The sequence below is a fragment of the Siphateles boraxobius genome, unplaced genomic scaffold (assembly GCF_051911475.1).
Source record: "Siphateles boraxobius isolate OS27281-9 unplaced genomic scaffold, OSU_SipBor_1 8, whole genome shotgun sequence".
Taxonomy (NCBI): domain Eukaryota; kingdom Metazoa; phylum Chordata; class Actinopteri; order Cypriniformes; family Leuciscidae; genus Siphateles; species Siphateles boraxobius.
The window spans coordinates 30,269,656-30,284,488 of record NW_027509208.1 but is presented as its reverse complement, the minus strand read 5'-3'; the positions used below and the strand labels follow the sequence as shown (position 1 = coordinate 30,284,488).

Genomic DNA, 14,833 nt, shown 5'->3' with positions numbered 1-14,833 from the left:
CACAACATTAACAACTATAAACTGCTTTATAATGGCTGGTCGTAGTTCTGCTAGAGGGTCAAGGATGGGTTCCTCAAAACTGTTAGTGTTTCCTCACCACTTAGCATGTACATATGCTGACCTTTCCGCTCTCGATCCATCGATTGAGTAAGTTACATTCAGATATGTTACCTGTTTGCATGTCATGGCAAAACAGTCAACGTCAGTGACACAAGGGTACATCTGATGATACATTGTTAACATGGCATGTCTATCAGGCTCATCCAAGATTGACTGGTGGAATGGAGACAGAGGCACCACTGCACAGTTTTCTAAGAGAAGTCTTTCTGCTGACACCAAAACACTGTGCTTCACATATCAGCTGTGTCATTGCATGACAAAGTCCCAACCATTTGCCTTCCTAAAATACTGGCAAATCCAGCACCATATTCACCATTCACCAAGTCCATGGCATATTAAACTGTTGGCTCTGCTGAAATTGCCTCATAATCTGGACTTCAATTCTCCTATTGTTGTTATTAAACTTTCCCAGTATTCCATTAAAACGCTCAAATGAAAAACACCCAAAAGAATAAACTGGCCCATAATCCAACATGCACTCTTTCAAATTAAGATGTAAATGCATGTTGGGGGTGCAGTGCAATGGGCCAAACAGTTCGACAAATTTTGAGAGAAATGTCTGCAGGTATCCATCTGCTACTTAGAGTCTATTGATGGATATGACTCTGGAGCAGAGTTTGATACAAGCCTGCACAAAGTCAAACCACATGTCATAGTGTCTGTTGTTGATAAGCCCCTTAAGACAAAAAAGTGTGTAAATGGTTGTCCAGTTTTTCCACTGATCTGCTGTAAATCCAGTAAGGCAAGGCAAGGCAAGTTTATTTATATAGCACATACACAATGGTAATTCAAAGTGCTTTACATAGAAGAAATTAAAATAATCAAAAGAAATCAGAATAATTAAAACAGTTTAGAAGAAAAGATAAAATACAGAAATAACCAAATGAAATCAGAATAATTAAAACATAAAATAAAATACAGTGCAAACAGTTGGACGAACAGTTGCACAGTGCTCATTCAGTTTATGCACAGTTAAACAGATGTGTTTTGAGTCTGGATTTGAATGTGACTACTGTAGGAGCACATCTGATCTCTTCTGGAAGCTGGTTCCAGCTGCGGCTGGCATAGTAGCTAAAAGCAGACTTGCCATGCTTAGAGTGAAGCCAGATGAAATCCGTAAGGGAATTCTTCCAACCTCATAAGGTACTTTGATGTTTTCCACTCTAGCTTGAGGTTCATCAAGGCTTTTTGTTGTTAAAATTCCTAGTTCTGTCCACAATCTGAATACATGTCTTGACGTACCAAGGAGAAGGTTGTGCATTGGATCTATGACGACAAATCTGATGGCATCATAGTAACTCAAACGGAAAAGTTCTGACCATCTAGCTCCATACTTGCGTTCAACTCTTTTCTGTTCTGCCTTCGTCCTTGCCTGTTTGGATAACCCAGCATAGTGTATGTGATCCTTCGACGTGCGTGGCTCCCACGAAGACCGTTCAAATCCTGAGTAGTCCATTTTTTCAACAAATTCTTTCTTGCTGAACGTCTTCAAAAACTTGCGGCATCCTGCAAATGTAAGTTAAATACAATATGTTACACACACACATATTTATATTTGAGCATTCAATGAAAAATACCAACTTGTTATCCATTAAAAAATAAACAAATTAAACATTTACATATTGATTTTACTGATTCAATGATCAATATCAATGTTTATTAATTATAGCAAAGGATGTTTGAATATTTAAATTACCTCTGTATGCTCCATGTCCAACAAAGCCTCCACATTTTCGAGTTGCAGGGATATCTGACGAAAGACAAAGCAGAGCTGCTCTGTAAACCTGATGTCCTAAGAGAGAGCTGTCTTCCAGAATCATGTCATGCCAAAGTTCTTGAAGTTCATCAACTAAGGGGTCTAAGAAAGCATTTATGTTTAGTGATGGCTCTTTTGGTCCAGGTATCACTCCAACGAGAATCATATTTTCTACCTTAAAACGGTCTTCACGAGGTAGATTCAAAACAACCAAGTAGATGGGTCCAACTGAATAAGGTGCATCTTTGAAAGGTTGGAACCAGTCCACATTCAGCATCAAGGCCAAATTATTTGGCTCTGCTAAAAAAGGCTCTCCATTCACATACTGGTAATCCTGCCATATTTGTCCATCATATATGTCTCCTAACACACCCTCAGGCATTTTCCGCTTTCTCCATTCTACACATTTCTCTTCAAATCCAGGTCTTTTAACAAGTTCTTCCAGAGACTGCACAACACTCTTGTAACAGTAAGAACATATTGGATCTACATACTCTTTACCGCTAGAATATTTTGCCTTTCTTAGCAAGGCAGAGACACATTTCTTCCTTAATGCAGACCTCTGCTGTGGGTGATTGTAGAATGGAATGTGACCACAAGTCTTGCAAACCTTTGTGCCATCCCGTCTGAGCTCGTAGGTTTCAGTAACCATGTATACTGCCATACATTTTGGACAAACCACATACATTTACATTTATTCATTTAGCTGACGCTTTTATCCAAAGCGACTTACAGTTGCTATATTTCAGAGGTCGCACACCTCTGGAGCAACTAGGGGTTAAGTGTCTTGCTCAGGGACACATTGGTGTCTCACAGTGGATTCGAACCCGGGTCTCTCACACCAAAGGCATGTGTCTTATCCACTGCACCATCACCCCCCCTACTGCACCATCACCACCCCTACTGCACCATCACCACCCCTGAATACTGTACATTACATACTTACTACTTACATACTGTAAGAAGTTGTCACGGAGGATACCAGTCCAATTCCTCAAGGAGAATAAAGTCTTTGGAATAATGCTTTCAAAGGCAGTAAGGGAATTAGCAGAGAGAACATTTCCCATTATCCACATGAACTGTTTAATGCACAGAAGAAGTGATGTGATGGCATTGTCAGAAATCTTGAAGGTTGATTGCCATGACCAAAGCATCATGGCCAGAAGTTTTATCAACAAGTCTTCTGTTTTTTCACTTCTGGACTGATCAATTCCATGCCCCTTTCCATCTTGTATGTGCGGATAGGCTTCACTCTGCTCCCCCTCTTCAGTCACATACTCATCCTAAATGTAAAGTACACATTTAAAATGCATCACCTCAAAAGGCCGTACTTAGCGCATGAATATGTCCATTTGAGAGTGAAAAGACAATCATTAATATGGCCATTTGAGTATGAAAAGACCATCATTAATATGGTAATTTGAGTATGAAAAGACCATCATTAATATGGCCATTTCAGTATGAAAAGACCATCATTAATATGGCCATTTCAGTATGAAAATACCATCATTAATATGGCCATTTGAGTATGAAAAGATTTTAAAACTGTAGTTTGAAAAGATCATGTGCATCTCAAACAGCAAGCTTTAGTGCAATAAACCTGTTAAAAGTGCTCTGTGGGAACTTCAATCAGTGGATTTTTAGAATTGTTTACAATTCAATTGTTTATTCAGAGCCATAAAGTATTTGAGCAAATGTAAAATTAGGATATTGGTATATAATATTGAAGGATATTGGTTTACTTATAGCGTTTTTGTGCACTTGAGCTTTACTGAGTCTTGAGAGTTTGTAAATGTTTAAAGGGATAGTTTACCCAAAAATTTAAATTCTGTCATCATTTGTTCACCGTAAAGTTGTTCCAAACCTATATACATTTCTTTGTTCCACTGTACACAAAGAAATATATTTGGAAGAATGTTTGTAACCAAGAAAATCTCACCAGCCATTGACTATCATGGTAATGTTTTCCTACTATGGTAGTCCATGGCTGGCGAGATCTGCTGAGCTACAAACATATATTAAATAACTTCCTTTGTGTACAGCAGAAAAAAAAAATGTATAATGTAAAATGTATAGGTTTGGAACAACTTGAGGGTGAGTAAATTATGACTTTTCACTTTCCATCTGTGACTGGTCATTAAATCACTGCCACGCAAAGATTTTACCCCCTCTCAGTAATTTCATGCTTACCACATAACAGGAGATGTCTTCATCTTGCACTGACTCTGAATCACTGGAGTCCAGGAAAAGATGAATGCTTTGGTCATCTGCTGTTTCGTCTGGAAAACAACCCACGCAGAAGATACAGTTATGCATTATAATGCCATATTCGTATTTAATTTTTAATTGTTATTACAATAACCAAAACAGTGAAAAGCAACCACAAATAGCTGTACAGGTATAACAGTTAAATTGTGGTGCTTACCATTGTCTGAACTGTCAGTCGCTCGGTGCATTTCTTCAGATTCTTCCATCACTTCTTTTTCTGGGTGCTCGGGGTGCATTTCACTTTCATCAGACCTAGCCCTTTTGGATTTTTTCTCCCAAACTCCATTTTTGAAATGGCGCTTTCTTGGGTCAAAATATTGTGTATGACAGAGTTCAGTGTCACAATGTTCACAGAGGCGCAGAGGTCTTTTCTTTAGTCTTGGGACTTCCATCTTTCAACTGACGGCACCCCGTGACAGTGTTTATATCAAAGAGCTTGTTTATATCATAGGCATGCAAGCTTGTCTCGCGAGTTCTTCCGTATAACAATGGCCTCACATGTGATCAGTCAGGTGCGAGGTCATGATGACGCTTACGGCAGTACTTGCAAGACGAGCGTATAAACAGACAGATGTTTTTACTCCTTTACTCTGACATTTTCCTACACTTCCTACGTTTTTGCTGCTTTCCTGTTCTACAATGGCTGGACGGCGTCTTCCCTTCGACTCCCCTTCAACTCCTCTTCATGGACGCGATCATCCCTTTTCAGACAGTCCGCAGACCGGCGAGAAGAAACTGTTAAATGCTATCAGTGGGCTGTCTCATCAGCTTTCTCAGCTTGCTGCCGTTGTAAATGAGCAGTTCACTGTAGTAAATTCCAGATTGCTGTCCATGGAGGATAGGTTGGCTGCTTTGGAGTCGAAAAACTGTGTGGAAGAGACTACCTCTAGGAAGAGAAGACGTGTGAACAATCCTAAGATTGCGGTAAGATGCTAACTAAGCTAAAGTACCCTAGAAGCAGCACAACCTAAAAGTAACTTATCCTTGTAAAAGAACAAGTGTAAGTTGCTTTATAAAAGGGTATATTTTGGTCTTGTCATTTTCAGGAAGCAGTACGCCGTCTTCACAACTCCGAGACAAATTGTAGGCGCTACGAACCGGAGCAAGGGTAAGATTAAAACATATACTTTCATTCTCCTAAATAAGGAAATAGATCCGTTAATACCGATCTTAACCGTACATTTTGTTTTCTCAGACTAACCTCGCCTCATAACGAGGCCGTGACCTCATATTTGCTCAGAGCTATGTCTGCAAGTCCAGATTTACATGATGCTGATAATGACGACATTGTGTGTAAGTAACATTTAATATTTTCTCCTTTATTGTTTAATTTACTGTGACTTGCATTGTTTTTTATTCATTTCACTCTCATTTAATCGTTTTCAAGGTGTCTGTAAAACATATTACGAGACCGTGCGCAGGAGCTTCAGGTACAAACAACCAGATCTTGCATCGCAGGCGGAAGCTGTTAAGAGTTCAGCTCGGAGTCGAGCGAGAAGAAAGAGGGTACGATTTATTTGATTAGATATGTTTTTGGTCAATGTGACTATTCTGCAAGTGCATTAATAGATGTGTTGTGTCTATATGCAGTGCATCGCGCAGTACTGATTGTCTTTATTGGTTGTTTTCACAGCTGCTAGAAGCGAGACAGAGTGTGCTGGCTGAGGATGAGGTGGGCCTTTGGAAGTGCGCTACAATAGACCTAATGTCGGATGAGGAAGATGGCATCGTTGGCGGGGTGTCTGGATGAATTGTGCGACCTCCGTCTTTTCGCAGCCAGGAGCTCACAGAACTCTGTGCCACACTGCAGTCTAGATTAGAGGCGATGCCAAAATACAGGGCAACGCACCACAGACGTCTGCAAAATGGACCAAATTCGGACAGAATTACCTACAGCTCCGAAGCTGAAAACGTCTCGGTTACGTATGTAACCCTAGTTCCCTGATAGGGAACGAGACGCTGCGTCAAACGCTGTGGGAACGCCCCTGCGTTGTGCGTCCTGAAGCACGTATGTAATCAGCCCAATGGAGAGATGGAACGTCATAGGCGGGTGACGTCATCGACCAGGAAACTATAAAGCACCCCATAAACACAAGCACAACAGCTTCTGATAGGCCTGAAGGAAGCGCTAGCGGGAATGCCGGGAGTATGGTGGAATGACGCAGCGTCTCATTCCCTATCAGGGAACTAGGGTTACATACGTAACCGAGACGTTCCCTTTCAAGGGAACTCGAGCTGCGTCAAACGCTGTGGGAACGCTAATACCCACGTCGCCATAGGACCAAGTGACCGCCATGTGAGAACTAGCGCACAGAGGACGAGAGCACCTGTGCCCCAGGGGTAGAACTTAAGTCTAGGTCGTAGAACTTAATGAAAGTATGCGGTGAAGACCATCCAGCCGCATCACAAACGTCACTGAGGGAAACTCCTGACAGTAAGGCTTTAGAAGCCGCCATACTCCTGGTAGAGTGGGCTCGTACAGCCAAAGGTGAAGGCTGACCAGCCGACTCATAGGCAAGTGAGATAGCCTCGACCACCCACTTGCTCATTCTCTGTTTAGACGCGGGACACCCCTTCTTGGGTGGCCCAAAGCACACAAATAGTTGTTCTGACTTCCTCCACAGGGCAGTTCTGTGGACATCGGCGTCTAACGCCCTAACAGGGCAGAGTAAATTAAGTTTCTCCTGGTCAGACGACAGAAATGGAGGATAAAAGGCCTGCAGAACTGTAGGTCTAACAACATCAGTAGGGACCTTGGGAACGTAACCTGGTCTAGGATGCAGAAAAGCCTTAACCATGCCAGGCGAAAATTCCAGGCACGAGGGTGAAACCGACAGAGCCTGCAAATCTCCGATTCTCTTTAGTGAGGAGATAGCAAGAAGAAAGATAGTCTTAAACGTGAGAAAGTTCTCAGGAACTTCTTCGATAGGTTTAAGAGGAGCTAGGGAAAGACCTTCTAATACGATGGGCAGATCCCAAGCCAGCACCCTCGTACGAACTGCTGGCCTCAGCCTCAGTGTGCCACGAAGGAAACGAGTTATAAGCAGGTGTCTCCCAAGAGAAACTCCACTGAAAGGGACGTGGTAAGCAGCCAGTGCTGCCACATACACCTTTAGTGTGGAGGGGGATAGCCCTGTGGAGAAGCGCTCCTGCAGGAATTCCAGCACTGCACCCACTGGGCAGTTAACTGGGTCCTGCAGGTGCTCTCCACACCAAGAAGTGAAGAGTTTCCACTTCAAGGCATAAAGCTTCCTTGTGGATGGAGCTCTGGAGTGAAGAATGGTCTCAACAACCTCGGTTGAGAGACCAGAGTTCATGAGCTGGGCCCCCTCAGAGGCCAAGCCCACAATACTGGGCGGGGGTGAAATATCATGCCGCCCGCCTGAGAGAGTAGATCCCTCCTGACCGGGAGCTCCAAGGGAGAGCCGTCCAGGAGAGAAATCAGGTCCGCAAACCATACTCGGGCCGGCCAGAATGGGGCTACTAATAGTAGGCTGACCCCGTCCCGGCGAACCCTCTCCAGAACTCCAGGTAGCAGAGCAATCGGGGGAAAGGCGAACAGACGTGACCTCGGCCACGGCTGCACCATAGCGTCCAACCCCAGAGGGGCTGGATGGCTGATGGAAAACCACAGATGACAATGCGTGGTCTCCTTGGAAGCGAATAGGCCCACCTCAGCGCGACCGAAACTCAACCAAAGGAGCTCCACCACCTCGGGATGGAGTCTCCAATCCCCCGGCCTCGGCCCCTGTCTCGACAGTGAGTCTGCTACCACATTCAAATACCCAGGAAGATACATTGCTCTCAGAAATAGTAACCTCCCTTGGGACCACAGGAGGATCTGACGGGCCAACTTGTAAAGCCGGCGAAACCGCAGGCCCCCCTGATGATTTATATAAGAGACCACCGACGTGTTGTCTGACTGAACTAACACATGATGACCTCTCAGGTCTGCTAGGAAGTGTTTCAGAGCCTGGAACACCGCCAACATCTCTAGACAATTTATAAGCCGTGATAGATGATGGTCCTGCGACAGCCCTTGGGCTGGACGACCACTCGTGACCGCCCCCCACCCTGTGAGGGAAACATCCGTCGTTAGCGTTACGCGACGACAAAGAGCCCCCAACACAGGCCCTTTGAATAGGAACCAAGTTTCTTTCCACATGACCAGAGCACGAAGGCAGCGCCGCGTGACTTTGACCGTGCGGAGCGGATTTCCCCTCAGGGAGAATCCCTTGGTCCTGAGCCACCACTGTAGCGATCTCATGCACAACAGGCCGCAAGCTATAACGTCGGACGCTGCTGCCATCAGACCCGACAGTCTCTAAAACTGTTTTACAGTAAGTAGCTGGCCTAGCTTTACTTGTTTCACAGCTGAGAGAATCGAAACGATGCGGGTCGGAGCGAGTCGCGCCTGCATCGAAACCGAAACCCAAACGACACCCAGAAAAGTAGTCTTCTGAGGAGATAATACATTTTTTTTTTGCGTTCAGCCTCAACCCCAACTTCCTGATATGAACGAGAACGACATCTCAATGTCGAACCGCCATCTGCTCTGTCTGAGCTAAAATCAACCAATCGTTGATGTAATTGAGGACACGAACAACCTGAAGCCTCACGGGCACTAGTGCTGCGTCCATGCATTTCGTGAAAGTGCGGGGAGATAAAGCTAGGCCAAACGGAAGAACCCTGTGCTGGTACACCTCGCCCCCGAAGGCGAATCTCAGGAACTTCCTGTGTTGTGGAAGGATGGAAATGTGGAAGTACACGTCCCTTAGATCTATCGTGACAGACCAGTCCTCGGATCTGATTTGTGACACGATCTGCTTGATAGAGAGCATCTTGAATTTTGGCTTCCCTACCGAGCGATTCAATAGGCGCAGGTCTAAAATTGGACGCAACCCCCCATCCTATTTTGGAACGATGAAATATCGGCTGTAATAGCCTGACTCCACACTGGGAGGAGGAACCCGTTCTATAGCCGCCTTTTGAAGGAGTGCTTTCATCTCTTGTTCCATAACCAGAGGCTGCTCGGGGCCCACCACTGTAGGCAGAACCCCTCTGAATCTTGGTGGACGACACCTGTATTGGATAGCATAATCCCTTTCTATTGTCTGCAGGACCCAATGAGATATTTTTGGAAGGCTTTTCCACTCTGCCAGAAATTCTACTAAAGGTACCAGTCTCTCGAGACTGGCCTCTGGTGTAACTTGAGCAGCAAACGCAGCGCCCTGTAACGGCACACCGGCAGGGAACAACTGGTCTAACCGCTCTGAAACCCTCCTCAGAGGGAGCGAGCGTCCCTCGGGAAATCACTCGCTGGGACCGTCTGCGCCCCGGCATGAAGGCGGGGTTGGCAGAACGGCCCCCTGAGGGCACCGAGGAAGAATGGGCACCGTAGAAAGAGGTGAACACCTTTCCGCCTCGGTGGGGACCACCCTCAGTGTCCTGCGCGCCGTGGCGCCAGGACTTCTTCTTAGCCGAAGCCTTCTTAGCTAATATAACTGTCCTCAGATCAGTTCTATTACTGGGAGATTTCGGCTGAGAGTGCCGCGGCTGAGCCCACTGTCCAGCAGGGGGAGCACGAGACGCGACACTCTGCTTCAGCGCCCTTTATGATGAGCTCGCAGACGGCCGGGGCTGCTCCCGCTCAGCAGCCCCAGGGACATGAATTTTTAAAGGGAGAAATTTCTTAAAAGCTGTTGTTTGCTTTTCCTTCTCCTGGAATTTATCGATGACAGAATTTACAGCATCGCCAAATAAACCCAGGGGGGAGAGAGGAGTGTCTAAAAGGAAAGCTTTTTCTTTTTCTTTTATATTTGTCTGATTTAACCATAGATGTCTTTCTGCGGCCACCAGAGCTGCCATAGATCGACCCACTAGCTTGGCCGACTCTCTGGTTGCGCGCAGGGATAAATCAGCAGCCTGACGCAGTTCGCGAACCACGTCAGCACTGACCTTCTCACTCTCACTCACGTCCCTCAGCAGGTCAGCCTGGTATGCCTGCATAATAGACATCGTATGCAGACATAACGCAGCCTGACCCGCCGCCGAATACGCTTTACCCACAAAAACCGAAATATTTCTTTTTTAAGAGGCTTGGTGGGTAATGCCGGTGCCTTAACAGATGACGCAGCCTCGATGGAGAGAAAACTCGCAAGCGTCTCTTCCACGCGAGGCATAGCCGAATAACCATATGATTTTTCCCACACAATATTAGAATATGTTGAAGTCTGGGGACTAAACACTCTATATGACACTGGTTTTTTCCACGATTTCGACACCTCAGTGTGGAGATCGGGAAAAAACGGCAAGCACCGTTTTGGAGGTTGCACTCGTGACGGCAAAAATCTCTCATCTAATTTTGATTTAGAAACAGACTCCTGTCTAGTCACTGGCCATACAATGCTGAGTTTTTCTACAGCTCTTGTTAATACCTCCACTAGCTCATCACTTTCGGGAGTGTAAGGTGGCGAATCCTCCACATCTCCCTCATTTATAACTGGTGCCTCAGCCCGAGCGGAAGAAACCGCAGCGCGTGCTTCCGAACACGGGACTGAGGCACTGGATCTCACAGGTGAAGGGAGAGATAAGGCAGAGCCCGTCTCTAACCCCGCTGAGAGATCCATCTGCGATCCCCACGATACGCGTCGTCGCTCTGCCTCGGCAAGAGCGGGACCCGAACCGCGGGGAGCGCGCACCGAACCGCTCTCCTCGAAGAGCGCCCAGGGGGAGCGGAGCGTCCTTAATGGCAGACGCTCGCAATGCTCACAATCAGCTCCCTCGAGAGCTGACTGGGCATGCTGCACTCCCAAACAAACAACACAAAGAACGCGTGTATCCCCACTCGTAAAATAACGCGAGCAGGGAGGGACACACTTCCTAAACTGCTGTTCGTTGGCCATATCTCTCTTAATATATATATATATATATATATATAAATTGTTTGTGTGGTGCAGAGTATGTAAAGACAGACAATATTCACACAGGGACAGATTCACATATAGCGCGACTGAAGGCACAGAAAGCTGTTGCGCTTGTGTTTATGGGGTGCTTTATAGTGTCCTGGTCGATGACGTCACCCGCCTATGACGTTCCATCTCTCCATTGGGCTGTTTCCATACGTGCTTCAGGACGCACAACGCAGGGGCGTTCCCACAGCGTTTGACGCAGCTCGAGTTCCCTTGAAAGGGAACAGCACTTCATGATGCTGTGGGATTTTGGGCTTCTCGTGAACTTCCAATTTGTTGTATGGGCAGATCTCATATGTTTGTATAGTTTGTGTGTTTGTGCAAATAAAGCTCTTTCTTTGAATAAACAGCATGTCCCTGGCAATTTATTTTCCTCAAATTCATTCATGTCCTTGATGGTAATAATAATGTTGTCCATAGTATAACAATATGAATATACAACATAATAGCATATGATATGAATATATTTATTTATATATAAATAATTATAATTCAATATAAGTAATTTATATATATATATATATATATATATATATATATTTGTATATAAATAATTTATATATATATATAATTATTATTATAATTTTGGGGTTTAAATTTATAATGAGGCAGGGTGACCAATACTAACAGAGCTGCCAACCAATCACGAGTGATTTTTCTTGTTTAAATGTAGTGGTTCAACCAATACTGAGTGAGGAAATTCAAGCCATTCTCTGGCAAGGCGCGTGGCGCTGCTATTCATATGCTAATTAGAGCCATTCGCACCTCCCGCGAGCTCTCCACATACGTCATGGTTCGTTTCCGTCAATATGTGGCACAGACGAACGTCGTTCAAATGCTGTAAATTGTCGATAACTGACGAAAATTATGGAGATTTCCGGCCGTTTACGGGGACGAAAATCCCACTTTTCATGCAGTGATCCCAGACCTCCTTCAGTCCCCGTGTGGGACCTTTCTACGGTTTTGGAAGCCATGAAAGGTGCCCCATTCGAGCCAATCCATTTGTCAGACATGAAACATTTGTCTTTCAAAACAGTGTTTCTTGTGGCTCTTGCTTCGGTGAAGCGCATTGGGGATTTACAAGCGCTCTCGGTGAGCGCGACATGTATGGAATTCGGGCTCGAAAGTCCGAACCGAGGCATGGGTACGTGCCCAAATCCCTCAACACACCGTTCGTGGCCTCATCGTGGGCGTGGTCTAGCGGGATTACCTTGCAGGATATCTGTACGGCGGCAGGCTGGGACTCGCCGTCTACTTTTATAAGGTTTTATAACCTAGATGTTCCCGCCTTACAGACTAAGCTTCTGTCGGTCTATTAATCAGCTCTGTCTGCCCCGTTGTCCGGCTCAGAAGGCTGAATTTTGCTTGTGCATCGTTCACTGATCGATAGAACAGCCTGGGTGTTGAAAGACCAATACTGCTACCCAGTTCAGGCTGCCTCTCTTCTCCGACTCTCTGTGAGTCTATGCTGATTATGCACTATATGAGCCCCGGGTTTCTGCCCTTGGGACTTTGGTGTCGGATCCCAGTACGCACGGCGTTTTACACTGTGTTCCCCATAGCGTAAGATATTACACAGTACGAGAGAAACTCTCATAAGAGAACGTACTCGGTTACTAACTTAACCTCGGTTCTCTCTAGAGAGGAAACGAGTACTGCGTATCTTGTCGTGCTTACAACATGCTCTGGTTCGCTTCGGCGATGAAAAAACAGTTTGTATCAGCCTGTCGAGCTATATTTATAGGTCAAGGCCACGCCTATTTCAGCGGGACGTGACGTAGTGGCGGGAAGCGCCCCCATTGGATATGGCGTCATGCAGGGCTTCTCTCGATAGGCTGCTGCTGTTGCTGCAGGTCAGCCAATAGGCACGCAAGCCGCCTTGCCTATGTCTGCATGCTGCTGCAATGCATTTTACATTCATTCAAAATTAAGGATAATTTTTGGCTTCAATTTATCGTGGAAAAGAGGTTTTCCCCATAGCGTAAGATATTATGCATTATTACATATGTATTAAAATTAAGGCATGACTTCCAATTCACTTTTCAGTTAAAAAGCTTAGAGTTGTAAATGAATACAGTACCGCGCTTCAAGCACTGAAGCCAGGAGCTTATTATTAGTGCTTATTCTTTGACAACTCAAAATGCATGGTTCTCTTTTCATTGCCTGAGATTCCTCGCAGACCCCTGCCCCCAATTCCACAAACTCATCAAATCTACACAAATCACCAATTTTGGATTCAAAACGTCAATTGCTGCCAAAAGGTTTTCATCTCTTTGGTAGATTACTGGGTCTATATTGCCCAGTAATTTATTTATTTAGGTATTTTTATTTATTAACTGGGAAGGACAGAGCAAACAGTCAACTGTCACACTTCTTTTACAGCGTGTTTACCTGTGAGAAAAGTGTGAGCAGGGCCTGATGATCAGGGAAGTCCATGTGTTTGGAGTAGAAGTGATGAAGGCCAGCTATATGTGCTTCAGTCATCTCCCTTTTCTCATTATCCAAATCCTCCATGTCTGTGAGAAGATCAAGATATCATAACATTATCTAGCAGCTGTACACATGCTTAAAATCAACACAAAAAAGGCATGTCAACATTTCTCATTCCACACACATTCATATTGTACATTTGGAGACACTAGAGCTGTAGCTGTGAAATACATAATTATATATTTGAAGAAAAGAAATAAATGGCAAAACGAAAAATTGACAAAATCATATATGGTATACAGTATAGTGTGTAAAAACTGCTTAATGAAAACTGTCTAACCTAAAACACAAAGATCAAAACAGCATAAATATTCACATTATTTACTCTGAAACACTACAATAAACAGACTCAGTTTTTGTTGACTATATATATGTATAAATATTGTTTAACCAGTTGCCCGCATACTGAAAAAATGTTATCAGAACAAAATTGTATTAAAAACTGACCAGAGAGCAAATGTTTCAGCCCACAGCTTTCTTAAGTGCTCATAGAAAATAATGTTTAATACAATGGAAACCAAAAATAGAAATTTAAAGCGAAATGAAATTTACAAACAAATCTGAGTACTAAAATTGACTATAATAGACAATCAAAAGTCAGAAGTCTTTATATTTAAAGATGGAATATAAAATAAAATGATAAAATATATATATTTTTTCAATCGTCATCTTAAAGGGACTATGTGTAGTTTTTTAGGTATTTTATTATCTAAAATCAATATTTTTATTCATAAATATGTCATCAATGATGTACAAATACCTCTGCCAATTATCTGACTTATGCTCGTAAACGAAGAATTTATTATCTTTATATACATGTGATGGGTAGGTCCACGGAGGCTTCAAAGGGAACAGCACTTCATGATGCTGTGGGATTTTGGGCTTCTCGTGAACTTCCAATTTGTTGTATGGGCAGATCTCATATGTTTGTATAGTTTGTGTGTTTGTTCAAATAAAGCTCTTTCTTTGAATAAACAGCATGTCCCTGGCAATTTATTTTCCTCAAATTCATTCATGTCCTTGATGGTAATAATAATGTTGTCCATAGTATAACAATATGAATATACAACATAATAGCATATGATATGAATATATTTATTTATATATAAATAATTATAATTCAATATAAGTAATTTATATATATATATATATATATATATATATATATATATATATATATATATATATATATATATATATATATATATATATTTGTATATAAATAATT

At 43.6% G+C, this 14,833-nt stretch overlaps 2 protein-coding genes across 2 annotated transcripts in view; both read right to left on the bottom strand.

Moving 5' to 3' along the window:
- The window catches only part of smyd2b (SET and MYND domain containing 2b), a 68,717-nt gene that overhangs the window by 43,977 nt on the left and 9,907 nt on the right, over nucleotides 1-14,833 (bottom strand). The window contains exon 5 of the mRNA XM_077219621.1: nucleotides 13,507-13,631. Coding sequence (XP_077075736.1) covers nucleotides 13,507-13,631 — 125 coding nt within the window. The remainder of the gene's footprint in view (nucleotides 1-13,506; nucleotides 13,632-14,833) is intronic.
- Nucleotides 697-5,030, bottom strand: LOC143728979 (uncharacterized). Its single transcript, XM_077219960.1, has 4 exons — nucleotides 4,302-5,030; nucleotides 4,067-4,155; nucleotides 2,834-3,159; nucleotides 697-748 (listed from the first exon to the last, which is right to left on the bottom strand). The coding sequence occupies exons 1-4, from the start codon at nucleotides 4,534-4,536 to the stop codon at nucleotides 697-699; spliced, it is 702 nt and encodes a 233-aa protein (XP_077076075.1). The 5' UTR covers nucleotides 4,537-5,030.